The 26,838-nt window shown below is 34.5% G+C and overlaps 2 protein-coding genes across 2 annotated transcripts; both read left to right on the top strand.

Annotated features, from left to right (window-relative positions):
• The first annotated feature begins 12,767 nt into the window (after positions 1–12,767).
• Positions 12,768–14,484, top strand: LOC123562703 (beta-1,3-galactosyltransferase 1-like). Its single transcript, XM_045355308.2, has one exon. The coding sequence runs from the start codon at positions 13,208–13,210 to the stop codon at positions 14,366–14,368; it is 1,161 nt and encodes a 386-aa protein (XP_045211243.2). The 5' UTR covers positions 12,768–13,207; the 3' UTR covers positions 14,369–14,484.
• Positions 14,485–18,912: 4,428 nt separating this feature from the next.
• LOC123562701 (beta-1,3-galactosyltransferase 1-like) lies at positions 18,913–21,944 on the top strand. The gene has a single exon (XM_045355307.2). It carries the CDS (start codon positions 19,373–19,375, stop codon positions 20,537–20,539), a length of 1,167 nt encoding a protein of 388 aa, XP_045211242.2. The 5' UTR covers positions 18,913–19,372; the 3' UTR covers positions 20,540–21,944.
• The last annotated feature ends 4,894 nt before the right edge of the window (positions 21,945–26,838 follow it).

A 26,838-nucleotide genomic window follows, 5' to 3' on the forward strand; every position in this document is an offset into this window, starting at 1 on the left:
GCTCTGCCAAGCAGCCTAAATTATATAACAAGTAAATCAAATTTTAAATCTGCTTTAGAAGCACATCTTTTTAAAGAAGGCAAATCACTAGAGGAAAGCGAAACCATACGATATTAATACATTTTGTATGTAATTTTCAAATTCAGTTGTTATTAATTGTTATTACTGAGGTATTTACTAAAAATACACTCTCTTTACTGCTTTTTTTGTTTGTTTATTCTTCATTCGTGTGTTAGATTTTCATTGTTTGATTTTTTCTTTTTACTTACTTGTACGAGTCGAGGACCCCATTGGAAATAAGTGCTTTTCAAGCTACTTTCATGGGTTATCCTTGGTATAAGATCAGCAGAGAATATTTATGAAACAGAACCAAACTTGAAATGACTTATAATTATTATATATATATTATTAAATCATTGTCCATTTTCATCACTTTTATTAAAACTATTTATTCATGGTTTTTATCTTTGTTATGCAATACTACATGTATGTAAGTATGAATCACATGTTAGATTTAGGAAATGTTTGCATAGTTTTATATATCTTACAAACCTTATCTTACATAATGCGATACTTGTATTTGTATTTTTAAATCGTGTATTTGATCTTATACCTGAATAAATCTATCTATCTATCTATATAAAGGTATAAACGCACAATTCTTTCAGGCGTGAAATAATTTTCATATCTAGTTCAGCCGTTGCACTTGAAAGGTTTTAGTTTAGTTTTAGTTTAGTTTATTCATTTAGTCATGGCATATTACATGCATGAGACTATAACGGTATAACATAACAAATAAAACATCAGTGTGGAATGCATATAGTTGGTTGTTATAAAGTTCATAATAGGAATAAGTAAGTTTTACAATAGTTGCAAATACTTATATTTACTTTAATGACTAGAAAGGTAACATTTGACAGTAAGTAGAATATACATATGGATACTACATGTACTTACAATACTCTGAATGACTAGAGAAAAAGATTATATAAAGTTGTACAAGCAACTGACAGGGATTTAGTGTTAACAAGTCTAAAATTATGAGGATATGCCAAAATATGTTTTACACGGAGAATGAGTTATATGAAATAAGGTTTAACAAAGTGTCATTAACAGTGCTATTCCAGGTAAATTTCATATATGTGCTTTTACTGAATTAAAACATTCAATTTAATAGTATTGCAAGAATAACACAACTATATACTTTCAACCGGTCAGTACGTACGTTACAGAGAAAATATACTTAACATGTTCGAATATTTCGACAGATGAAGACAGGTCTCACACGAAAGAAATGGACATTAAAACTAGTGGCCGTTTTTATGTAGACAGTTTTTCATACAAGGGATATATATAGACTTCAACACTAGCGTTTTTATGCAAACAGATTTTCACACAAGGGAAATAAACATTATTATTAGCGTTTTATATGGAGACAGTTTTTCATACAAGGGAATTAAATAAACACCAATACTAGCGTTTTTTATGGAGACATTTTTTCACACAAGGGAAATAGACATTAATATTAGCGTTTTTTTATGGAGACAGTTTTTCATACAAGGGAAATAAACATTAATACTAGCGTTTTTATGGAAATAGTTTTATATCAAAAGAACTAGGCATCAATACTACCGTTCTGGTTTTGAGACAGTTTTTTATGCAAGGGAAACATACATTAATACTTGCATTAGGGATATAAAATTTATCTAGCTAGGGACAATTTTCATAAAAGGGAAATGGATATTAACACTTACATAAGGAAGATAACGTACCAAAAACGACATTATTGACAATATGAATTCTGGATTTCGTTGTAATAAATCCAAATTGTTTGTGTCATATATGTTACTTGTATTAAATTTTGTCGCCATTATAACTATTTTATCACAGGAACAAGTTTACACGTTTAGGATCAAAGTGAAAGAATATATAGCTAAACGTTTCAAATCTAGGATGACATATGATGCATCCAAGGAAATTAATAAAATTACAATGAAATCAGAGGTATCACAAAATATCAATTTAACAACGCGTATATCTCCGTTAGAATCGAAAGACATTTTTAAAGTGAAAATGAAGCCAGATTTAATGAAACTTGTAAATCCGTCAAATCCGAAATTTGCTCTCATAGTAAATGGATCTTATGTTCTTGAAAATAAGAACCACTGCTCATCTGTGTCAAATTTAACAATTCTTGTTATGGTTTTATCTGCACTAAAAACGTTCAAAGAAGAATTACAATCAGAGAAACCTGGGCAAATGAAAGCCTTTATTCTTCGTATGGAACAATTAAAGTTATCTTTCTTCTTGGCATCATTAATGATTCTAAAGTTCAAGGTAACATTGAGAAAGAGTTTAAGCTCTTTGGAGATATTGTACAGGGTTCGTTTATAGATTCTTATCACAACTTGTCTCACAAATCTGTTATGGGCTACAAATGGGCAACTGAACGATGTAGAAATGCTAAATATGTTATCAAAACAGACGACGATATAGTAATAAATATGTTCCGAGTATTCAAAAGTGATATTCACGTGATGGCTTTGAACCGGAATCATGTGCATTGCCTACGTCATACCCGAGCTATTATTTTAAGAGGTAAACGTAGTAAATGGTATCACGAATCTTATACCTGCACTGAAATACAGACAGATAAAAGGAAAAGAAATTGGAACTTGCGGAAGTTGGAAACAGGGAAAGCCAAATTGCAGTTATATATACCAAGTTACTGAAAGTGTTACTCAGATGAATGATGTTTGGGCAGCTATTATGAAGCAATGTATTTAAAATACTCATTTTATCATTACGACATTGCTTTACAGCTTACTGATATCCTCTATTTTTATACACATTCAGAGTAAAAACATATCTGTTCTGCGTATTCGTTTTTTTTCGTTTGATTACATTCTTTCTTTTTCGTTTGTTTGGCAGTCATACAATTTTTCATCTCTCTCTCTCTCTCCACCCCTCTCTCTGTCTCTCTCCCTCTCTCTCTCTCTCTCTCTCTCTTAGCAATGTAATGGAGCTCAAATTATTTAACTATTTAACCAGGTGTCCCGGATTCCGTATAAATACTCATTTGTTATATCATGTAAATAAAGTGATGGAAGTTTATAGAGTTTAATGACAAAATCGCCCTGGAGAACATTTTGGCTCGCTACATCTTGTTTGGTTGAATATGTTCTTTGTACTGAGATAATGCATATGAAATAAATTTACCTAAACCATTTAAATATGTACGCTACAAGCTATAATACCTTTGCAAGACAATTTATTTTGATCAAGACATTAAATTTTGCATAAAACATTTTCACTATTCTAGAAGCTGTACATTGTAATACTTTCGTATATTTTGATTTGACTATACAAATTAATTTAAGCTTGAACAACGAGCTATTGAAGCTGTACACAAACCTATCATAACAAAAACCGGGTAATGTTACATGCCAAAGATACGAATGCACGTCCGTTTAGTTCATTTAATGCAAAATGGCATTTAAATTTTGAATGCAATTGCATTAATGTGAATTTAATGTAGTTGTATACATTTATGAGACACTATTAAAGCCCCTATTTTACCATTTCAACATGTGTACAGAACCCGTACATATACAAGTGCCATTCCTTTTACCGGTATTTATCCGACAGTTTTGCAGATGCGTGTTAAAAAATTAATACGGACTCACTACATGACCGCATATAAGAACATGTAAATTGAAATCGAAACATTACATATCATATATTGTAATATAAATTGCAAGGTAGATTAGACAAACGCCATTTTTGACGTTTTTACATTAATATTAATTGAACGCAAAGAACTTGGTATAATTAATTTCCATAATCTTGGGCAGCTGGTTTAATTAAAACCAACTGAATACACACCTTAAAGTGTAAAAGTATAAAACAAAACAAAACAAAACATTTAGACATTTTGAAAGAATGCATCAACACTATCCCATTAGATAAATTCAAAAATCTGGTACAATTTATAATTACAAAAATACGTTTATACGTGATTAAAAGTTTTTTTTAAAGAATTAAATGCTATTTTTTTAGACGTTTAGATGGGTTTAAACTTCAATGAGACTTATTTCAAAACCACGAATCGCGCCAGCAAAAAGACCTAATAAAATTTATACCAGTATAAACGCAGAAAACAGCATTCAATCATTATTGTAAATTGTTATAAAAGTGGTTTACTTTCCATGAGTATCTGAGAGACAAAATCGATCTAAATAGAGTAGCGAAAGAAGACCTATCTTCTTTGAATAATTGTAATTCGCCCTATGATGAAAACAGTTAATGAGTTTTATTTAAGATATGTTAAGGGAAAAGTGATAAATTTTTTACATTTACCGCCAGAAAAAACAAACAAAACGTTAACTATAATTAGTCCACCATCATGATGGTGGGCTATTCAAATCACTCTGCGTCCATGGTCCGTGGTCCGTCGTCCTTCCATCCTTCCGTCCGTTAACAATTTATCGTTATCGCATCTCCTCAGAAACTACTGGGGGGATTTTGACTAAACTTTGTCAGAATGATGTATTGGTACCCTAGTTGGTTCAACAATTTTTGAGTGAGTTATTGCCCTTTCTTTATTTTTATAATTTACTTAGATTTATATAGGGAAAAACTTTGAAAATCTTCTTGTCCTTCTTCTTCTTCTTGTCGTTCGCGTCTACACTGTCAGACCAGTAGCCTCGATGAAACTTGTGGTTTGCCGAAGATCCTCAATGCCTCCATACAGTTTCTGGTGGATTGAGGTATCTATCGGCCAAGTCGCAGCTCGCTCCTGGTCATGCCTTTTACATCTCTGAAGTATATGCTCCGCAGTCTGATCTTCTTCACCACATGGACAAGTTGGCGATGATGTCAGTCTGTATTTCTTGTACATGTGAGCACTGAGGTTGTTGTGCACTGATCGGAGCCTGACCATCATCACTTGTTCAGACCGATCAAGGAGATAAAAAGCATCTTCCTCCATCCTTGGTCTCGTTAGTGCCTTGATGATGGTGACTTTCTCCTTGTAACTCACGGGTTCTGTTGGTTGTTCTGACTGAGCTCCTAGCTTAGCCAGTTTGTCTGCCTCTTCATTGCCTGCAAGTCCACAATGGAATCCACTGAAGTGCTACTTTTGCCTTCATCCTCTTGCTTCCTGCTGTCAAGACGAGGAACAGCAAGTCTCACAGTCACTGAGGACAGATCATTCGCTATTGGGTTTATGATGTCTTCACTACCTAGGGGAGTCGTTGGTATGCTCAGCTCAGTTGTGAACTCTCGGTTGAGTTTCTTTGCCTCATGTACGAAGCTGCTACGTTTGAGCCGATTCTTTGTGTAGCCATCTAGCTTGTCTTTCATGGCCTTGAAAAGACCTGAACTTCTCTGCTTGAAGCAGAACCTTTGCATGTCTTCTGTCTTGTAACGGCTGTGTGCCTGTTAGCTTCTCCATGAAGGAGATTGGTGTAGACTTTGTAGCAGCTGTCATGATCCGCAATGCTTGGTTCTGGACCTTGTCTAAAGCCTGTTGGTTAGTTTTGGCAGTAGTGGACCAGGCAGTTGAGCTATACTCTAAATGGGGTCTCACTGTTCCCTGATATACTGTCTTGAGTATTTGCTCATTTGCTTCCCACGTTGTTACAGCAAGTTTGCGCATCATGGCAACCTCCCTACGGGCCTTCCTTTCTGCTTGACTAATGTGGGGCTTCCATGTTAGCCGTTTGTCAAAGGTCACTCCGAGGTATTTTGCCTCGTCTGCTTCAATCAGCGAAGTATTTCCCATCTTGATTTTACCCACCCTCTGCTTTGACGACAGGGAGAATAGTGTGGTGGACGATTTCTCTGTTTTGATCGATACACACCAATCTTCAGCCCAAGCTGAAAGCTTGTTGATGACTTCTTGCATCCTGTATGTGGCTGTAGTGGCATGTTCTTCCTTACACCATAACACCAGATCGTCAGCGTAGAGAGCAGCCTTAACTCCTTTCGGCAGTTCAGACACCAGATCATTGATGAAAAGCAAGAGTGTAGGGGATAAGACTCCGCCTTGTGGGACACCATGACGCAACAGGAACTTCCTACTGCTGGCATGTTCTAAACTGACTCTTGCTCTCCTGTTGTGGAGGTATGACTTAATCCACCTCAGCATGTGACCTCCTACTCCAGTCCTCATCAGCTTGACGAGGAGTCCATCAGTCCAGACTTTGTCAAACGCCCTCTGCAGATCAATCCACGCTGTAAGCACGACTTTCTGCTCTTGGAAGGCGTCCTTTATCTCTTGCGATAGATAAGTGGTCTGGTCCTCAGTGGAGCGGAATTGTCTGAAGCAAGCTTGTTGCATTGCAAATAGGTTGTTAGTCTCCACGTACCACCTCAGGCGTGCATTCACAATCCTCTCCATGGTCTTTCCAACATAGCTGGTTAGGCTGATTGGGCGGTAGCTTGCAGCCTTCTTTGGATCCTTCCCTTTCTTGTGGATGGGGATCATGACTGCCTCTTTCCATATCTGTGGAAGCAGTTCCTGTGTCCAGCTGTAGTTGTAAATTTCCAGGAGTTTGCAAATTGCTTCAGTGCCTAGATGGGTCAGCATTTCATTTGTGACACCATCTGTTCCAGGAGACTTCTTTGGCTTCAACTGCCTAAGAGCTGTCTGTAGCTCATCCAGTTTAAGACCCTGCTTCATGCATTCTGGTGTCACTTGGCTTTTCTGCCTTTCCCTTTTTTCTCTTCGGGCTTCCCTTTGCCGTTCCCTGTTGATGGGGATGTTGGAAACATCTTTGTAGTTAGAGGCAAAAGTGTTTGCCGCTTGTTTACCCGTCAACAGTTCACCATTCTCTTCCAAAGTTACTGAGCCTCTTCCTGTTTCTTCATCGTTCAGCTGTCTCGTCAATCTCCGCAGCTTTTGGCCATCTCGCTCTAGGTTGAGCGAGGCTGTTTTGTTTCTCCAGCTCTTCCTCTGTACTTCCCGTTTGTGCCTGAGGAATTTGGCCTTGGCTTGCTGTAGAGAGAGGTTATTTTCTTGTGAGGAGTTGTTTTCTGCTTCCTCCCTGGCTTCTGATAATTTTGCCTGTAGATTCTCCAACTCATCACTCCAGTATGGCTTATAGTCCTTTCTTACTCCCCTTGGAATGCCGCTGTAAGCAGCCTTAAGTATACTGGCGTTGAAGTCTTTGACAACCCGGTTGATGTCTCTGCCTTCCACTCTGATGTTTTAAAGAGCTCATCACTCAGACTTTGGTAAAAAGGTCCACCTGGCCTTCTTGTAGTTCCAACTTACATAGGGAAAAACTTTGAAAATCTGTTTGTCCAAAACCACAGAGCCTAGGGCTTTGATATTTTGTATGCGACATCATCTAGTAGTCCTAACAATCTAAGATTGTTCAAATTATTCCCCTAGGGTCAAATATGGCCCAGCCCTGGGGGTAACATGGTTTACATAGACTTATATAGGGAAAAACTTTGTCCAAAACTGCAAAGCCTAGGCTTTGATATTTATAATGTAGCATCATCTAGTGGTTCTCTACCAAGTTTGTTCAAATAATCCCCCTAGGGTCAAATATGGCCCCGCCCCAGGGTCACATGTTTTAGTGAGACTTATATAGGGAAAAACTTTAAAAATCTTCTTGTCCCTTCAAATTCAAATTTGGACCACATGTATAGTTTTGTGTGGCTAGATGAACCTTGACATGAGTTGACCTTGATCTTGACCTAGTGACCTACTTTCGCATTTCTGTACCTAAAGCCTTCAAATTTGGACCACATGCATAGGTTTGTGTACCGAAATAAACTTTGACCTTGACATTGACATAGTGACCTACTTTTATATTTTTGAAGGTACAGGCTTCAAATTTGGACCACATGTATAGTTTGTGTTCTGAAATGAAATTTGACCTTGATTTTTACCAAGTACCTACTTTCACATTTCTCAAGCTACAGTCTTCAAATTTGAAGCACATGCATAGTTTTGTGTACCGAAATGAACTTTGACCTTGAAATTGATCTAGTAACATATTTTCACATTTCTCAAGCTACAACTTCTTAATTTGGACCACATGCATGCGCCACATGCAGAGTTTTGTGTACCGAAATGAACTTTGACCTTGATTTTGAATTTGAGCTAGTCTTTAAACTTGGAGCATTCAAAAATAGCTCAATGGTGGGCGCCAAGGTCAGTCTGTGATCTCTTGTTTCATGTCCTATTAGAATATTTTGAGATTTTTTCGAAAGACGCCATTTCGTTCAAATGTTTTGTGAATGACCTCAGATCGTGCGTGCAGTCTCATGGAATGGGTCACTCTTGATATTATTGCAACAATGTTGTTTATACGAAAGTAAACGTTTTTTTTTTTTCTATACAAAACATATAATGAATGCAAATATACTACAAACTGCTGTTAACTAAACGTTACTGTCATCAATATAGTGTATGCGTTAAGTACAGACAAAAAATTGAAATGGTAGCTAAAATAGTAACATGAAAAAAGTTGTTTATTTGTTTACTGTATTATTAAACATTTCTAATGCATTCTTAATTGCTTCATCAATACTGAAATATAGTTTGCCAAGCGCCAAATATATTTAATATAACATAGTTATCAAATGACCATAGTCTTGAACACTGCTATTTTAAGTGTTCAGCTTAAATGCAAAATGCACGATCAGTCTTGAACACTGCTATTTTAAGTGTTCAGCTTAAATGCAAAATGCACGATCAATATATATTACACCAGATTCATATGGGCCTTTTTCATGATAGACACATTTGAAATTGTTTTATGTACCTGTAGGTTCATTGGTTAGGACAGAGTTACGGTATTAATTTGGAGTAAAATTTAATATTTACATAGCAGATGTTACTATACGTTGCATGCATACAGAAAATATATGGTACTTGGTGATTTCTTTCAGCTTTCACAAAACTCAACGCAAATGAGGACCTCATACGGTATTACAGGCCTTAGTAATTCGGGCTAATATGACCTATGATTTTGTCCTTATCTGGCCTTGAAAACATATCTGTGTATGAAGCTTTTGATCTACTATTTGAGGGGCTTTACAGCCGAATCGGTTTAGTGTTTAGGGGAGGATGGCGGTATCAAAGTTAGAGTAACAAATTACTATTTACAGAAGAAATGTAACTATTGGTTGCATACGAAAGATATATTTCACTAGTATTTTTTCAGCTTTTACAAAACGCATCCGTATACGACTCAGCGCAGGTAGGAACTGCGTGCACACGGCATTACAAGTCTTTGTAAAATCGCGCAACTGTGACTTATGTGTCTGTCCCTCTCTATTATTGAATATATATCTTTGATATTAGGATTTTGATCTACAATATGAGGAGTTTCACTGCCAATTCGGTTCATTGGTTAGGGCAATATGGCGGTATCAATTTGGAGTAAAAATTAATATTTACAGAGCAAATGTTTCTATACGTTGCATGCATATGAAAAATATATGGTACTGAGTGATTTCTTTCACAAAACTCATCCGTATAGGACTCAACGCAAATGAGGACCTCATACGATATTACAAGCCATAGTAATTCGGGTTACTGTGACCTAAGTATTTGTCCTGTTCTGGCCTTGAAAACACAAGTAATTACCTGTGCGTATTAAGCTTTTGCTCTACCATTTGAGAAGCTTTACTGCCGAGTTGGTTTAGTGTTTAAGGAAAATGGCGAAAGGAATTTGGAGTAAGAAATGGATATTTACAGAGCAAATGTTACTATAGGTTGCATATGAAAGATATATTTCACTAGTTATTTTTTTCAGCTTTCACAAAATGCATCCGTTTACGACTCAACGCAGGTAGGAACCGCGTGCAAACGGCATTACAAGCCTTTGTAATATCGGGCTACTGTGACATATGTGTTTGTCCCTCTCTGGTCTTGAATATGTATCTTTGAAGTTAAGATTGTGATCTACTATTTGAGGGGTTTCACTGCCGAATCGGTATATTAGTTAGGACAGGGTGACGGTATCAATGTGGAGTAAAATTTAATATTTACTGAGCAAATGTTACTATACGTTACATGCATATGAAAAATATATGGTACTGGGTGATTTCTTTCAGCTTTCACAAAACTCATCCATATAGGACGCAAATGAGGACCTCATACGATATTACAAGCCTTAGTAATTCCGGCTACTATGACCTAAGTTTTTGTCCTTATCTGGCCTTGAAAACATATCATTGTGTATGAAGCTTTTGATCTACTATTGGAGGGGCTTTACTGCAAAATCGGTTTAGTGTTTAGAGGAGGATGGCGGTATCAATTTGGAGTAAAAAATTAATATTTACAAAGCAAATGTTACGACAGGTTGCATATGAAAGAAATATTTCACTAGTTATTGTTTCACCTTTCACGAAACGCATCCGTATACGACTCAACGCAGGTAGCAACCGCGTGCACATGATATTATAAGCCTTTGTAATATCGTGACACTGTGACTTATGTGTTTGTCCATCTCTATTATTGAAGATATATCTTTAAAATTAAGATTGTATTCTACAATTTTAAGGGTTTCACTGCCGATTCGGTTTATTGGTTAGGACAGTGTGACGGTATCAGTTTGGAGTAAAATTTAATATTTACAGAGCCAATGTTACCATACGTTGCATGCATATGAAAAAATATATGGTACTGGGTGGTTTCGTTCAGCTTTCACAAGTCTCATTCGTATAGGACTCCAAAACAAATGAGGACCTCACCACACCATATTACAAACCATAGTAATTCGGGCTTATATCATTCAATCTAAAAAAGCGGACCAGTTTTTTTAGTCTGAATGCATGTAGAAAAGCTTAATTCACAAAATTGACATCCTGGAAGGTTTTAGCAAAAGAGAAATAAATTATCACAGAATGGCAGCTAAATTGTACTTTCATTTGACATCAAAAATAATATCAGTTTTATTCTTGATTTATTGACAGGATTATGATACAAATTTAATATTTTTTTCTGCACAGGATCTATTCATCTCATTCAAAAATGGAAGCGGCTGAGATTGTCCAAAAGTCTGGCTTCACAAATGGATTAAGGTATATAAGTTACAAGGTTTAGGGGTATCATCTGTAATCACTTAAATGTATACTGTATAGTTATACTTCTGATACAATAACATTCTTGACATTACTTATTACTGTATCTAATTTTGAACAATACTGATATTCCAGTTGTTCTGCAAGTTTAAGTTGCCATATACAAATAATTGCACATTTTCTAAGTATTGTTTTCGACAAATTTTGAGTACGAATCACGAATATTTTTGGCAACAAATTAGCTGGCTCTTGAAGTAACATACATATCTTAAAACGAAGTTAAACTATTTTGAAATCACAGATAGCACTAACATTTCAGCAGTGTTCTCAAGTTGGTTTAAACTGTATTTATTTCCACAATTATATTTATAAACACGAGTAGTACATTGATGTTAACAAAGTTTGATAAAAACATACATCAATAAAAACAGTACAAACAAACAAAGAAAATATTAATAGAATGGATTGGAAAACAAGCTACTTTTAAAACTTATATGAATTCCGCTCCATAAGAAGAACAGAGGTTAAATGAAGAAAACTAACTAGGCTGTGTAAGTATATGTACCGTGTTGTATGAATCGGAATATGAATGTAAAAAATATATGTATAATACGAAGTTTTTTTAGAATGAGGAGTGAAAGAATTAACGAGCATTTTATGCTATTGTCTCTCATCGTCGTTTGGAAGTGGGAGAGGGGAGGTGTGGGGGTCGCAGCTCATGCATTGAATCTATTTGATGAAATGATAAATCGTTGTACGTCAGTGAATAGGGACATATTATGTTGATATGATAGATGTTAATCTCCATACAGTAGATTGTTAAGAGGAAGAGGGCATTGGATATTTGAAAATTTGTCGGTTCGAAGATTTTGGTATTTTCGACAATGTAGCAGATAATGGTCGACAGTTTCTATCTCACCACAATTAAATCTAGCAGTGTTTGCGAGTCCTCGGTGGTTGAGGTCACGGTTAAGGGAGTTACATCCCAGACGTAGCCGAACATGAAGAATTTGGCCTTTTCTGGATCCGGTATGTTTTTCAGTTTTCAGGTTAAATTTGTTAACCGTGTAAAAAACCACACGCCAAACAACAATGAGTGTCCCCGGAATGCGAAAAATATATGGTTTGTCGGATTGGCGAGGTATTTGTCGTTCTGACGGGATTGTGCCTTTCAAACTCGTAAACACGACAACAGGTCAAAACAACAATTAAGTTAACACACCGATACGACAAATAAGGCATTTTTTCGTACTGGCGAGCTAGTTTGTAGTTTTGACATTTTGGCATGTTGGCGAGTTAGCGCCCTTAAAATGCGCCGACACACCAGAACGAAAAACATGCCACCATAAGGGGATGATAATGTAATAATATGATGTGATAACACGATATTGCATATTCGAATCGTGTTTTCAAGTCTTCGCATCGTATTTATAATATCGTGTAATCATATCGTATCTTCGTGTCTTCGATTTGTAATGTAGAATAGCTGCCATTGCAAGGGAAGAAGAAAAAAGGTACAAATGGAACACCGTACATGAAGGTATGAACAATCAGTTCTTTCAGGCGTAAAATAATTTTCATAGCTAGTTCAGCCATTGCACTTGAAATGTAAATTTAATCTATGTGCTTTTACTTAATTAAAGCGTTTGATTTAATATTTATGCAAGAATAACACATCTAACTTTCAACGGAGCAGTACGTACGTTACAGAGAAAATATACTAAACAAGTTTAAATATTTCGTCAGATGAAGACAGGTCTCATACAAACGAAATGGACATTAAAACTTGTGGTCTTTTGATGGAGACAGGTTTTCATACAAGTTAAATAGACTTCAACACTAGCGTTTTTAAGGAGACAGTTTTTCACACAAAGGAAATAAACATTAACATCAGCTTCTTATTTGTTGACTTTTTTATAATACAGGAAATAGACATTAATACAAGCGATTTTACAGAAACAGATTTTTTATCAAAAGAACTAGACATCAATACTACCATTTAGTTTTTGGAAACAATTTTCATACAAGGGAAACAGACATCAATACTTGCATTAGGAATATAAACTTCATCTAGCTGGAAACAATTTTGTTACAACGGAAATGGATATTAATAGTTACATAATAAAGAAAACGTACCTAAAACTAAATTATTGACAAAATGAATTCTGGATTTCGTTGTAGTAAATCTAAATTGTTTTCGTTATATATGCTTCTTGTATTTGCCGTCATTATAACAATTTTATCACAAGAAAATGTACGCTTTGACACGTTTAGGATCAAAGTGAAAGAATGTATAGATAAGCTTTTCAAATCTAGCATGACATATGACGAATCCAAGAAAGTTAATAAAATATCAATGAAATCAGAAGTATCACAAAATATCAACACATCAACGCGCATATATCCGTTAAAATCGCAGTTAGAATCAAAAGACATTTTTAAAGTGGAAATGGAGCCAGATTTAATGAAACTTATAAATCCATCAAATCCAAAATTTGCCCTCACAGTAAATGGATCTTATCTTCTTGAAAATAAGAACCACTGCTCATCTGTGTCAAATTTGACAATTCTTGTTATGATCTTATCAGCACCAAATAACTTTCAAAAGAGAATTGCAATCAGAGAAACCTGGGCAAATGGAAGCCTTTATTCTTCGTACGGAACAATTAAAGTTATCTTTCTTCTTGGTATCATTGATAATTCTATAGATCAAGATAACATTGAGAAAGAGTTTAAGCTCTTTGGAGATATTGTTCAGGGATCATTCGTAGATTCTTATTACAACTTGTCTCACAAATCTGTTATGGGCTACAAATGGGCAACTGAACGATGTAGAAATGCTAAATATGTTATCAAAACAGATGACGACATTGTAATCAATATGTTCCGAATATTCAAATCTGATATTCACATGCTGTCTGTGAACCAAAATCATGTGCATTGCCTACGTTTAACTCGATCTATTGTTTTTAGAGAGAAACGAAGTAAATGGTTTGTCGAATCTAATCAGTTTAAAGGAAGGACTTTTTATCCGCCATACTGTAGCGGACAATACGTACTGATGCTGAATGTCATAGTTCCATATCTATACGAATCAGCATCACAAACTCCGCTGTTCTGGATTGACGATGTATTTATATACGGACTTGTTATGGGCAATATACCCGCACTGAAATATAGACAGATAACAGTTGAAGAAATTGGAACTTACAGAAGTTGGGAACAGGAAAAGTCAAACAGCAGTTATATATACCAAGTTACTGAAAGTGTTACTGAGTTAAAATATGTTTGGGCAGCTATTATGAAGCAATATACTTAAAATGTCGTCATTATATATTGCGAGACTGTAGAACAACCTACCAATACCACACATGATGTATCTGTCTTCTTGCATAATCAGAGTAAGACATATCTGTTGTACGTATACGTTTTTGTTTTCGTTTGATTACGTGTTATTCTACTGTACACAAAGTGTTAGAGTGTTTTAATTATTTTTATTATTCATTTAGTATTAGCATAATTATTCATTTATTTTTTGGCTTGACAGAGTATTTTCATAAAAGGCAGTTTTTTGAAAATATTTTCTTAACATAAAACATTTGGAAAATTTTGAACGCCTTAGGAATATATATTTCAATAATCTCTTAAAAGCCATTTCTTTAGTATTTTTGTTCTGCAAAGTAAGCAGATGGTAAGTTTAAATTAATTCCTGCTTTAATTCAAAATGTCTCAAGCCAGTGACATGTAGTTACATAGCCATCATAAGTGTGATAACAATCAAGGGATACAAATAAAGTACAGAGTGCTTAGCATTTTAACATCTTTTATGTATAATTCTTATGAAAACTTTAACAGTTACGTAAGCTGACTTTGATAGAAAGTTATGCAAGGTATTTCACACTTTTCCAAGCAATAAACAGAGATTTTTCAGTCTCGCCTCTCCAGAAATGCTAAGTTTTTATTGGTCAAGGAATGTTGACCGATGGAAGGTGAGAGAACCGCTTAAAATATCCCTTTTCCAAGTGGCGGTATCATTCTGCCATTCAAAGAAACATACTGGAAAATAGGAATTGAATCTTTCTTATACTTTTAATAGGTAAGTGATTTTTTTTGTATGTTTATATTTAATATTTTTCTATGTTATTTTTGTAAAAAAGAAATTTCAGGTCTGAAGATACTTTAAAACAGATTTCAGTTTTTGATTTACATTAAAATACATTCCTGTAATGTTCAAGGCTGAATATTTGGAATGATTTTTCAAGTATTTTGGTAAAAAACGTTTATGATCACCTTGGATTGTTCTTGAAATTACTCTATCATTTATTCAAGAATTTATAAGATTATTGAGTAAAATTGATACTAGGAAAATATGAATAATGAGAATTGTGATGTTCATTCTGTATATAAATAATGGTACAAAATTGAAGTGATTCTCCTTAAGTTTGACAGTGTATATAATAAAGTGACGGAAGCTTATAGTTCGCCCTGAAGACCATTTTGAACTCGCTACATCTTGTTTTGTTGAAATATTTCGTTGTGCTGAGATAATGTGTATGAAATGAGTTTACTTACGATATTTCAATATGCTACAAACTATACAACATACTTGATCAGGACATTCCCGCATACAATTGTTTATTTGACATAAACATATCATAATTATGCTGTCAGTTTTAAACATTTCAAATTTCATTTGTATTTTATCATGTTTTATGACATCACATGTCTTAACTGCATTTTAGTTAGGACAGTTGTCACTTTTAACTCATTTCATTGTATACTTCGTGAATCTGTAGGTATTTCATCGTTTTAATGATAATTGCATTGATGATTATTAACAAATTTTAGCTTTAATTTGTTAAAAACTGCGAAATGATGAAACGTTTCATTATTTTTTTTAATTGTTTATGGAAAAAATAGTATTAATCATTACTCCTTCATACTGTAAAATACATTCAATACAATAAGTATTGAGCCGTGCCATGAGAAAACCAACATAGTGGGTTTGCGACCAGCATGGATCCAGACCAGCCTGCGCATGCGCGCAGTCTGGTCAGGATCCATGCTGTTCGCTAACAGTTTCTTTAATTGCAATAGACTTTGAAAGCGAACAGCATGGATCCTGACCAGACTGCGCGGATGCGCAGGCTGGTCTGGATCCATGCTGGTCCCAAACCCACTATGTTGGTTTTGTCGTGGCACGTCTCTATTAGTTTAAATGCAGAAAATTTTCAATTATATTTTGAGTCAGTTTTTGAATACTACCTTTCATCTGTAACTTTTGTCTTAGGGTTCCGATAAAATAACATATGACAATCTCGACAAATGGTCCTTATGTCCCCTTCTACCAAGATTGTTCATGTTATACTGATTTGTCAAAAACACGGCACTTTTCCCTATATGTATATAGTGGACTCTTTAAAATTCTTCTTGGATGAAACTTTTAGCCCGATTTTAAAATAGTTTAACACAAATGGTCCTTGTGTGACCCTTTACCAAGATCGACCAGATTATACCGATTCGTCAAAAAACATGACCGCCAGGGGGCATTGTCACTTTTCCCTATATATATCTTCTTGTGTGAAACTGCTGACTCGATTTTAAAACAATTTCAATTTCATACACAACTTTACTTGCGAAAAAAGCTTTTTATACTGAAAAAATAGATGCTGTAAATCCGATGATTAAATAATCAATTTGGTGTGGTTTGATTCTTAAAATCTTTCTGCTAAATGGGTACAATTTAAAACAATCCAGAACAGTTAAAATCTGTAAGAAGTAATAATATCAGAAGAACTTATTGGAAAACATTTTCTTAATAAAGTTACAATTACATACAGACACTAAGTCTTGATTATAGAGTAATCTTTTCCGTCTTTCAAAGACTTATTCCTTTTACACACTTAGTCAGATGCAAGTTTTTTTAACAAAACAATATAATTATGTCTTCTAGAGTGATTGCTTTAAACAGATTTTACCTGTTCTGTCTTGATTTGAAATTTTGCCCATCTTGCAGAAAATATAGACCTTTCCGCTTTAAAATATATACATTCATGATCTCTCTGTTTGTATTGTTTACAATGTGCATATTGAAAAAAAAACAACAACAACAACAAAAAAAAAACCGAAAAAAAAACCAAGAATGAATTAAATTTACCTTCCTGTCCTTTTCCATGGTCCCAGCGCTATCACGGTATAATTCTTCAGTCTGTAAAAAAAATATACATTATATACATATCATGTGCATTACACCGCTTAATTTTGAATCAGCTTACACTTTTCAGTGATACCCAGACTCACTATCGCCAGACCTGAACCCAGGACCTTCCCATCAATATTTACACAGAACAAGAAAATGTCAAAAAGTCATCCCCACAACAACAAAATATGCAAAACGTGAAAGTAATCGGCGATAAATGTATTCATGAGCGTGAAAATTGGATGAATTTCTGAATTTGCAAGTGATTAATCATAGTTAACAACATAAAGGCCTGAGTAAGGTTTACACACGTTAAAAGGGAGAAAAAAGTGAAGGTCTTTCAAAATATTACTCCAATTAGCCAACTGATGCCTTCAATAACTTTTTTGTTCTTAAATCTATTTAGCCAACAATTGGTGCCGATTAAAGCAAAAACATCTCTGAACTGGCCATATTGAAATTAAGAGAAAGCTGCAAAGTTACACTTACGAAGTTTTCAGAATATTCTCAACTAATAAACATCATTTACCAACATTTTGACTCCCACAACAACAGCTCCTCACATAAAAGCTCCCACAACAACACTTTACGTTCGACCCCCTGATTTTCTTACAATATATCTATAGTTAAAAATATACTGAAAGGAAAAGGCACAGCTATAAAGCTTTTCACATGCAGTTCATGTACAAATACAGAATAACATTATATTGGATTCATTTCTCATCAGGCTAGATAAACAAATACTTGTCCATATCAATGATAAATATATATAAGTTGGCGAGCGTAGCGAGCCGAAAAAAATCAAAGAATGAACATTCAAGGGTATTTTGGTGTAATGAAAAATGCAAGCTTTGCCGTAAAAGCGGGGTACAATGATTACACGAGAATTGACGCGCTATTTGTCGTTCTAACGGGTTTGTGCTTTACACTACAACATGCCAAAACGACAAGTTAACGCACCGATAGACAAATACGTTTTTTCGTACTGGCGAGCTAGGTTGTAGGTTTGACAATTTTGACGAGTTGGCAGGTAAGCGCTCTTCAAATGCGCCCACTCACCAGAATGAAATGGCAAAAAATAAGCCACCCTAAGGGATGCTGTTGCGACAATAAGATGTGAAAACACGATATTGCATATTTGCATCGTGTTTTCATGTTTCGCATCGTATTCATAATAACCCGTTTAAGGCTTAAAAATTCCTTTTTATTAGATGAGACTCGTTGGAATTTTTTTGTGTCAAAAAATTATAAGAAATTAGTGGGTTATGCCTTTAAAGCATCATTGAGTGTGTTCATTTCTAACATCACTAACCATGTTTTAGTCATAAAAAAGTGTAGTTTTTTTTTGTTAAAAAGTTGAAAAAAAATTCTCCTAGACCATAAAAATATTTAGTGTCGGGCCAAAAATCAGTGTAGGTCGGGATGCCGGAAACAAACAATCTTATCTTTGTGTCTTCGATTTGAACTGTTGCAAGGGTTGACGCAAAAATGGCACTAACAGAACACCATATAGGAAGGTATGAACGATCGATGCTTTCAGGCGTAAACTAACTTAAATAGCTAATCAAGATGTTGCACTTGAAATGAAAATTTCATCTATTTGCTTTTACTAGCTTAAAGCATTTGATGAAATAATTGCGCGAGAGTAACATAACTAACTTTCAACCGAGCAGTACGTACGTTACATAGAAAATATTACAAATATTCAAATATTTCGACATATGAAGACGGTCTCATACATACGAAATGGCTATTAAAATTAGTGGTCTTTTGATGGAGACAGTGTTTTCATACAAGATAAATAGGCCTCAACACAAATGTTTTTATGGAAACAGTTTTTCACACAAAGGAAATAAAGATAAATATTAGCGTCTTTTATGTTGACTTTTTTCATACAATGGAAATAGACATAAATACTAGAGATTTTCATGGAAACATTTGTTTTTATCAAAAGAACTAGACATCAGTACTACAACTTAATTTTTAGAAACAGTTTTTACTTAGGGGAACAGACGTTTAATAAACTTTCATTAGGAATATAAACATCATCTAGCTGGAGACAATATTGATACAAAGGAAATGGATATTAATAGTTATATATAAAGATAACGTATTATTGGCAAAATGAATTCTGGATTCCATTGTAGTAAATTTAAACTATTTTTGTTATATATGTTAGTTTTATTTTCCGTCATTATAACTATTTTATCAAAAGAAAACGTACGCTTTGACACATTTAGGATCACAGTCACTGTAAAAAATCATATAGCTTACTTTTTTGAATCTAGGATGACATATGACGCATCCAAGGAAGAAACTAAAATATCAATGAAATCAGAATTATCACAAAATATCAACACATCAACGCGCATATCTCCATTAAAATCGCCGCTGGAATCGAAAGACTTTTTTAAAGTGAAAATGAAGCCAGATTTAATGAAACTTGTAAATCCGTCAAATCCGAAATTTGCCCTCACAGTAAACGGATCTTATCTTCTTGAAAATAAGAACCACTGCTCATCTGTGTCAAATTTGACAATTCTTGTTATGGTCTTATCAGCACCAAATAACTTTCAAAAGAGAATTACAATCAGAGAAACCTGGGCAAATGGAAGCCTTTATTCTTCGTACGGAACAATTAAAGTTATCTTTCTTCTTGGCATCATTGATGACTCTAAAGTTCAATATAACATTGAGAAAGAGTTTAAGCGCTACGGCGATATTGTACAGGGATCATTTGTAGATTCTTATCACAACTTGTCTCACAAATCTGTTATGGGCTACAAATGGGCTACTGAACGATGTAGAAAAGCTAAATATGTTATTAAAACAGATGACGACATTGTAATCAATATGTTCCGAGTATTCAAAAGTGATATCCACGTGATGTCTGTGAACCAGAATCATGTCCATTGCCAACGTTTTACCGGATCTCTTGTTGTAAGAGAGAAACAACATAAATATTATGTCGGACCTAATCAGTTTAAAGGAAGGACTTTTTATCCGCCATACTGTAATGGGCAATACGTGTTGATGCTAAATGTAATAGTTCCATATTTATACGAATCAGCTTTGCAAACTCCGCTGTTCTGGATTGACGATGTATTTATATACGGACTTGTTATGGGCAATATACCCGCACTGAAATATAGACAGATAACAGTTGAAGAAATTGGAACTTACAGATGTTGGGAAGAGGAAAATTCAAATTGCATTTATAGATACCAAGTTACTGAAGGTGTTACTCAGATGAAGGATGTCTGGACAGCTATTACGAAGCAAAATACTTAAAATGTCGTCATGACATCATTACGAAACTTCATTACAACTTACTAATACCACACATGATGTATCTGTTTTCTTGCAAATTCAGAGTAAGACAGGTCTGTTCTACGTTTACGTCTTGGTTTCACTTTATTACATTTTTTCGTTTGTTTGGCTGTCCCTAAATTTTACATTCTTCTCTTGGCAGTGTCATGGCGGTCAAATTATTTAACTATTCAACCATTGTATAAAGGAATGGAAGTTTATAGCCCGCCTTGAAGAACATTTTGAACTCTCCAGATCTTGTTTGGTTGACTTTTGTCTTTGTACTGTATATGAAATGAATTTACATAAAACATTTCTGAATCAGTATGCTACAAACTATAATAAGTTAATATATATATCTTGATCAGGGCGTTCCAGGTTACAATAACTTCATTTATATAAACATATTATATACTATCAGTTTTAAACATTTAAAATGACGTTTGTATCATATCATGTTTTTGACATAACAGGTAATAATATTTATAAAGAGAATTGTCGCGTTTCTCACATTTCTTTAATATATACTTCATGAATGTGTAGTTATTTTAATGTTTAACTCCTGACAGGATTAATAATTTTAACAGTTTTTAGCTTAAATTTATTCAAAATACCTTTTTCTAAAATGTGAAATGATGAAATGTTACATAACTAAATGCATCAAAATGTATGTAGACAACATGTGAAGTAAAGTTTTAAGTTTAGTACATGTAGCAAAGGCCCCTGGCATAAAACACACCACATATATGTCAAGTGATTCAAATCAAATAGCTATTACATGTAGCAAAGGCCTCCGGCCAAACATACACCACATATACGGTATATACATATACTTATTAGGTTGAGAGACATATTAACAGATTCTACATATAGTACACTAGCAAAATATGTTTATGTAATAGTTGTGTGGACTGCTGAATAAACAGGATCCTGTCTGGTCCAGTTTGATAAGGGTCCATAAAACTCCTGCTGTTGACTTGTCATGTGGTCCATGTTAGAGGATCATAACTTTTATTGATATGTACAGATAATTGGTTATTTCGTGTGTTTTTCATGTTATTGATTGAAATGCAGTTTCTTTTCAGAATATACACATTTTTTTTAGTTGATGATACACTAATTGTAATTCCTCAATCATTTTGAGTAATGTCCTGACCAATTAAATTATAACTTATACTGCAAAGTAGTTCTCACCCTTTTGAACTCTAAATTTCATTTAATAAAAAGATAAAATGATCAAAATATATTGAAAACTGAATAACAGAAATGACAAGTATTCTTATACAATTAATATGACTTTTTTATCTAAGTAAGAAAATAAAACCAGAAAAATTGAACATTGCTAGATTTTATTAGAAATTAAAGAAACGTTAATTTGTATTTTTAACAAATATAATTGTAATAAAAATTGATTTATTAAAAAAATACAAGTACAGTAACAGTAGTATTTTGTCACTTTGTTTGTTTAGTTCTAACTGAATCTAACTTTCTGAACCCATTATAAAGGTGTCTGACATAAACGTGACAAATATCGCATGTAATCTATATACTGCACAGCAGATAATAGTACCGTATTATAATAAACAGAAGCTAGTCTATCAATGGTCCAGTCTTGTATATTTGCCCTAACCGCCAATACACACCGTATCATTCCCATAGACGACATACCTCTTCGCATACCAGAATCAGTGTCTTAAACATTCAACAATACCAGTGTTATTTCTGTTATAACAAAATTGACAGATACAAGATTCGAAAGAGGTGTTGATGTATCTACCAGTTTAAACATGCAGCTGTTGGCTTGAACAACGAACAACTGTAATTCATTTCATTGCAAAGTAACATGCTGTATTTAATAATGTTCTAATATATTTATGATGTTGACATCTGCTTGGTTCATCGATAGACTGTTTCCAGTTTTATGTATGATAATCTATGATTCTTAACAAAAAGTACTAATGAGACAATACCTCTAACCTCATGCGAAACTCATACAATACCAAATCCATACAAAAAGTAACAAGTGTTTGACCTGAGTGGCCCAGGTGATTCTACCTACATTATCTAAAGATTTCAAAATATAGCAAACCCGCCCGCTTAGCTCAGTAGGTAGAGCGTCGGTCTATGGATCGCGGGGTCGCGAGTTCGATCCTCGGGCTGGGCGTATGTTCTCCGTGGCTATTTGATAAACGACATTGTGTCTGAAATCATTAGTCCTCCACCTCTGATTCATGTGGGGAAGTTGGCAGTTACTTGCGGAGAACAGGTTTGTACTGGTACAGAATCCAGGAACTCTGGTTAGGTTAATTGCCCGCCGTTACATGACTGAAATACTGTTAATAAACGGCGTTAACCCCGCCCCCCCCCCCCAAAAAAAAACCCAAAAAAAAACAACAAACAACAACAACAACAACCACCCCCACCCCCCCAAAAAAAGCAACATATAGCAACACCGTTAAGGGTATCTAGAATTTTCCACCTGTATTAGTTTAGACCAGTACTTAACACATATGAATAATACATTTGTATGTTATACACATTATCAGTCTGTCATATTCTACCAAAACAACTACATCATTCGTTGAGATTTTTTTTACTCCCAGAACTCTTTTACAAAAGGTACTTGTAATATGTATGGCTTCTATTTCGGGCGAATATTTATATCCCCAGATCCGAAATCCATAGCAGAACACTGGTTCTGCCATAGCGTCAAATAAAACAAACGTTTAATATCAAAATGTTCAAATGGCCTTTGATAGTTATACAAAGCATATATTGACTTTTGTGCCTTTGACGCTTATATTTCTTAGCTGCTGTCCAAGATAGGGTCGGCGTATATGAAATACCCATATACTTATAAATTGTCGTAACGCTAACTAATTGACGACGAAAAACATCGTTCATCTATAAATTCCTAAGGGTCCACCATTTCGAAATACAATCGTTTCAGTTTTTCTGAGGTTGACCTCCATCCTTGTTGAATTACTAAACTATTTTACGTTTAGCTATTGTTGTAGTTAACAAATGTATCTGCACAGTTTGCAATGTCGTATGCAAACATAAGACATACTATATCAGGTATTGAATTATAGATGAAAATAACTGAATTGCATTTTTTTTCGCGCAGTAAGGAGGATAACCGGTCAATGAATAAGGAAAAACTCACAGGACTACATATGTCCCCTTGCCTTATAAAAATGGTACACGGTAAATAATCTGTTACTATCCCTGTTGATGTCTTAACACAAGATTATGATACATTCGAGCGAGGATTATGAGAAAATCAGCGTTTACACCTCTACATTGAAAAGTTTCAAATAATCTTTTATGGTTAATCTTATCAAAAGCTTTCCTTAAATCAACATGTAGGCAGTAGAAACGACCACAATTTCTAGATAGGTATATCTGAGCCATGGTTTGTAACATGACTGAGCCTGCAACATTTTCGTTTTTGTCGTGTTGAGCGACCTGTGAAGTTTCCACTTTTCGCTATTGTAAACAAAACACGTTATCAATGACAGAATAACCACGTCTAAATCCTACGTTGGTTTCATCAATTTTCTGGTTGTTTTCAGCCCAAGAATATAAACGAGAATTCAACTTATCAGGAAAGATTTTGTTTATTGTGATAGTTATATATATATATATACCTCTGTAGTTGCTTGGATCATTAAGGGCTCAAGACTTAAGTATTGGACAAATTAGTGAGGAAACTCCCTCTTATGAATATCTTATTAAATAGAGCGCATAGTAAATAAGCTATCATATGAGCCGTGCCATGAGAAAACCAACATAGTGGGTTTACCACCAGCATGGCTCCAGACCAGCCTGCGCATCCGCGCAGTCTGGTCAGGATCCACGCTGTTCGCTTTCAAAGCCTATTGGAATTGGAGAAACTGTTAGCGAACAGCATGGATCCTGACAAGACTGCGCGGATGCGCAGGCTGGTCTGGATCCATGCTGGTGGTAAACCCACTATGTTGGTTTTCTCGTGGCACGGCTCAATTATTATCTGTATATTTATAAAATTCAACATTCTGTCCGGCATTACCTTGGCTTTTGCCGCCTGCTAATTTCAAAATGGAGTTGTTTTTTTTTGTTTCCTCTGAGGTAATTTTAGAATTTAGAAGCTGGTCGCCTGGACCCATTGACTTCCGCAGACTCATTAAATAATAGGCTTCTTAAGTATGTAAACCATTCATTTGGTGAAAAAGTTTAACTACATATATGTTCTGTTTCGACCTAGATTTTTTTTAGTACTTTCCATAATTGATTGATGTTGTAACAACATTCAACGAGATAAAGGCGTTTACCATTTAGAAAAACATATTTGTTTTCTGACTTATAGCATATTTAAAAGTACTGTAATTTCCTCACTTTATAGCATTCAAGGTCTTGATTACATTTTGTTACTCTCAACTGTCAAAGAATCCTATATTTACGTAGTTTTAATATTCCGCACTGTTCATCCCATCATTTTGGTTGAGTTCGTGATAATGCAGTATTGCTCAAATTAGAAAACAATCGCATATGAAATGCTGCCTCTTGATATACCTTAGTTAAGGTACTTACTGCCCTATTTATATCTGTATTGATAAGATTAAGAAAGGAGTCTCTGTGCTGTCCAAAAAGATTGCCGAAAACAGTGAAAAATGTCTAGCTCTTATTAGGATCCCATTAAAATTTCGGAAACATCATTCCAGATTTACTCTCTGAGGCCAATATCTGTGTTTTATTATGACTGTATATACTAAAGTGTAATCTACAGGCTACAGGAAAATGGTCCGATTCATCCCTTTTCAAGACGTCGAAATATGAAACATGATTAAAAAGATGCTATTATATACTCTTCCACACTAGTACAATCCCAAGATAAGCAAGTAAAATTACCTTGAGAATCACCAAAACAGCCATTTAAAACAAGCATGTCATGGGTACAACAAAATGTATAGGAGTTCGACCAAAATTATTCACCGGTTGTCTTTACTTTGCCTTTGGATATCAGAGAAGTTACTATTACATTTTGTATCACCAAAATACATAAAAAGGTTATATAATCTAAAAGATCTTTAATCATAACATTTAGATCCCCAGTCCATGAAAACAGCATCAGGAAAGCTTAATCGTCAATACTGTCTTGCATTAAAATCAGTCTATTTCTTCATTATCATTATACAATTCTGACCCTTCGGGTGAACTGTATAGAAAATACATAATAAAATCCTTACAGTCAATTATCAACGACAACTTAAATAGCATCACGATGCAATCTTTGAATTCTTTCTTAATTCTTGTTATACCGATAGGTCGAAATACCCGCTACTGTATTTTTAGCAAATACGGATTCTCCGCCACAATTACGCATAGAGTTCATATCAAACCGCCGGACATTATCAAAATACACATATTTTCTCATAAAATGACAATAGCATTAATCATTACTCCTTCATACTGTAACATACATTGGTAAACAATAAGCAATACTTTTAGTGCAGTTATATTTGCTTTATCTTTTGAGACTGTTTTTAAAGACTCCCTGTGACTTTTTTTCTTAGGGTCCCATTAAAAGTCACTTATTATGACAGTCTTGACTGTACACGTAATTCTTATCAACACATATGCATAAAACAAATATTAGAAAGCTAGGAACTGTAATATTTTTTATTTTATTATACAATTTAAAAACTTGAATAACCCATTTAATGTGTCTGAAAACTATTTAACTTAAAACAATTATTACATAAACCGAGATACGAAATGCCCGCCCGAGTAGTTCAATATATATAGCGAGAGCGGAAATTTCGATTTAGGGCGTTAGTCTCCGTGACGATTTAAAAATAGAAATTGTGTCTGAAATCATTCGTCCTTCACCTCTGCTTTGTGCGGGGATCTGGCAGATACTTGCGGAGAACACGTCCAAGAACACTGGTTAAGTTAACTGCTCGTTGTTAGATACTGAAATACTGTTGAAAAACGGCATTGGACTCAAAACAAACAAACAAACACGGTGATACGAAATACTACACAGGAAGTAAATATATTGTCAAAAACTGCGTGCAATTAAGTGATCAGCAAGGTGGCAGCAAAAACTTGATCGCTGTCTTTACTTATACCGCCACGGAGGAGTATGTTTATACGGCGCTATATAAATACATACATTTATAATTAAGGCAGTTTACCTCTAATAAAGCGTTATAATTGCTTTTTGATTTTCAGTGTAGAATTAGTAAGAACAACTACTAGTAATTCTTATGTGTTTCAAAAACATATAGAATTCTAGA

This window comes from Mercenaria mercenaria, chromosome 2 (assembly GCF_021730395.1).
Source record: "Mercenaria mercenaria strain notata chromosome 2, MADL_Memer_1, whole genome shotgun sequence".
NCBI lineage: Eukaryota > Metazoa > Mollusca > Bivalvia > Venerida > Veneridae > Mercenaria > Mercenaria mercenaria.

What these genes read in the sequence shown, in the direction of transcription:
- LOC123562703 (XM_045355308.2), top strand. Translation starts at nt 13,208, where the DNA reads ATGAATTCTGGATTTCGTTGTAGTAAATCTAAATTGTTTTCGTTATAT.
- LOC123562701 (XM_045355307.2), top strand. Translation starts at nt 19,373, where the DNA reads ATGAATTCTGGATTCCATTGTAGTAAATTTAAACTATTTTTGTTATAT.